Raw genomic sequence first — 2,331 nt, forward strand, 5'->3', positions numbered from 1 at the left:
AGAGAGAGAGACAGATATAGACAGACAGAGAGAGAGAGAGAGACAGAGATAGAGAGACAGAAGAGAGAGATAGAGAGAGAGAGAGAGAGATAAAAGAAATAGAGAGAGAAGAGACAGAGAGAGAGAGAGAGACAGAGAGAGAGAAAAGAGAGAGATAGAGACAGAGAGAGAGAGAACAGAAGAGACAGAGAGAGAGACGAGAGAGAGAGAGAGACAGAGAGAGAGATAGGAGAGAGACAAGAAGAGAGAGAGAGAGAGAGATAAGAGATAGAGAGACAGAGAGAGAGACAGAGAGAGAAGAGAGAGACAGAGAGAGAGAGAGAGAGAGAGAGAGAGAGAGAGAGAGAGAGAGAGTATGATGTTAAGTACCTGGTGTTGTTGGTGTGTTATCTGTTCCCACTGTTGTGTTTCCTTTTGATTTTGTTATAAAACAACAAAACACAACAAATGGTGTTAAAATACTTCATATTTACTATCTGAAGAGATTAAACAAGAAAGAATAATCATCTTAAAAGTTAAAATACATCAAATAAATCCAACTGTACCTGTTTTCTTACAAGAGGACTGGGGGCCGACATTACACAGCAGAGTGTTTCCATTCTTCTTATCTGTCACGTTACACTTCAGTAACTTCTGATGAAGATGAGGAGGAAATGACACACTGGCTGAACAGGTATGAGGTGTTATCTTCACGTCATTCTCATCACCCTCATACAGCCACTTCACTGAGTGGTCACACCCAGAATATGTCAACACAGAGCAGAACAAGGTGACTGTATCATCAGTGTTCTTCTGTTCAGTCACTGGTGAAGATGGAGACATTGTGAGAGAAAGACAACAATAGTTAAATTAACTTCATCACTGTAATCATAATTATTGTCATGTTTCAGTATATTGTTCTAACAAGACAGTTAGTAAACATTATGATGTAAATACTCACTGTTGACAACAGACAGATGAACCACAGCATCTGGACCTTGTTGTTGTCCTGATCTGTAGAACTGTCTGCAGGTGTAACGACCAACATCCTCCTCTGTGACATTCTTTATAACCAGAGAACATTTCTCTCTAAGACTCAGTCTGTCTGATTTAGCTTTGGGAATCCCATCTTTAATCTGCCCAAGCTCTATCAGCGCTACTGTTGTTGTTTCCCCTTTACGACTAGAAAGCCAAGTAGTGCTACTACAGTCCTGACTTATCACATTTTCACAAGGCAGAGTGACTTCATCTCCAGCTCTGACAGTGAAGGAGAGGGGGTTTTGTCCAGCTACTGCTGTTGAAGATGAGACAAACATAACTGAGATAATAATTTGGCATTTATGTGTATAGTTAGGTTATGTGAGAGGATGATCATTAATTACAACAGAGATCAGCAAACTTGCCTTAATCAAAATCCACTCGACACACCATTTTCAAAACAAACAGCAAACTTTGCCGCCTCATTTATATCTATGTTAGTCACTTAAATACTATCATTAACATTTCTTTTAGTCATGTATGTGTTTTGGGTCCTTACCTGTAAACTGGAGCATCAGAATCACAAATAAAGTTATTTGAATCCGTCTGAATTCAGCCATCGTTCCTCTCCGTCTCTCTCTCTTTTTCTCTCGCCCTCGACTGTCAACGTTTCTGACTTCTTTAGGAGAGATACAGCGTTCACTTCCTGTTCTGAGTAAAGTGTGACTTCCTTATAGTGACTGAATCTTCTTTTTATCCTTCTTTCAGCTGCTAAATTCACAGATCAACTTTTCATCTTTTTAATCAATTGACGATATCTAAACAGCCAAAAAGCCAGATGTGGTTCAGTGTGGAGATAAAGTACTTGAGCCACTGATGAGTTTTCAGACGAGTTCTCAGCCCCACAGATGATGTGAAGAGAATCTGTTGCTCTCTCTTTTGACCAAACCCCTTTTCATTTAAAATGTTAGTGGTTTGTTGGTTCCTCATGCAGCTTAGTGTTGTTTTCTGAGAACTGAAGGAGAAGTGTTTTGGTGAGAATGTGGTTAACAGCAGCAGCAGAGCTCTGCAGGTTTTACCCTCTGATGATAAGCATCTGTCTCTTTTACAGTACTCCTCCCTAAACATAAAGGTATGGACACATTTTATTTGATCGCTCTGACAGAAATACTTTAACTCTCACTACATTTTAAAGTGGCAGTAACCCTGCTGATGTGGCTGTTTGAATTTAGGTCACTTTTCATGTCCTTACCAACATTTCTGACTTCTTTTTTTTTTTACCTTCAAGAGAAAGAGTTTTAACGTGTGGAGAGAATCTGCTGCTCTGACTGGACTGATGACCAAACGCCTTCAGTCATCCTTAAAGATGAACGT

The 2,331-nt window shown here is 39.7% G+C and overlaps 1 protein-coding gene across 1 annotated transcript; it reads right to left on the minus strand.

Moving 5' to 3' along the window:
• Positions 1 to 327: 327 nt before the first annotated feature.
• On the minus strand, positions 328 to 1,641 carry LOC118494582. Its single transcript, XM_035998889.1, has 4 exons — positions 1,517 to 1,641; positions 941 to 1,273; positions 546 to 803; positions 328 to 411 (listed from the first exon to the last, which is right to left on the minus strand). Exons 1-4 carry the CDS (start codon positions 1,575 to 1,577, stop codon positions 362 to 364), a joined length of 702 nt encoding a protein of 233 aa, XP_035854782.1. The 5' UTR covers positions 1,578 to 1,641; the 3' UTR covers positions 328 to 361.
• Between the last annotated feature and the right edge of the window lie 690 nt (positions 1,642 to 2,331).

The sequence above is a fragment of the Sander lucioperca genome, unplaced genomic scaffold, assembly GCF_008315115.2.
Source record: "Sander lucioperca isolate FBNREF2018 unplaced genomic scaffold, SLUC_FBN_1.2 Unpl_61, whole genome shotgun sequence".
NCBI lineage: Eukaryota > Metazoa > Chordata > Actinopteri > Perciformes > Percidae > Sander > Sander lucioperca.

Excerpts from the sequence above, each read along its gene's own strand:
- LOC118494582 (XM_035998889.1), bottom strand. The coding sequence starts at position 1,577 with ATGGCTGAATTCAGACGGATTCAAATAACTTTATTTGTGATTCTGATG. Across the intron at positions 1,274-1,516 it reads TCTGATGCTCCAGTTTACAG|CAGTAGCTGGACAAAACCCC; the intron begins GTAAGGACCCAA and ends CATCTTCAACAG. Across the intron at positions 412-545 it reads GTCCTCTTGTAAGAAAACAG|GAAACACAACAGTGGGAACA; the intron begins GTACAGTTGGAT and ends CAAAATCAAAAG.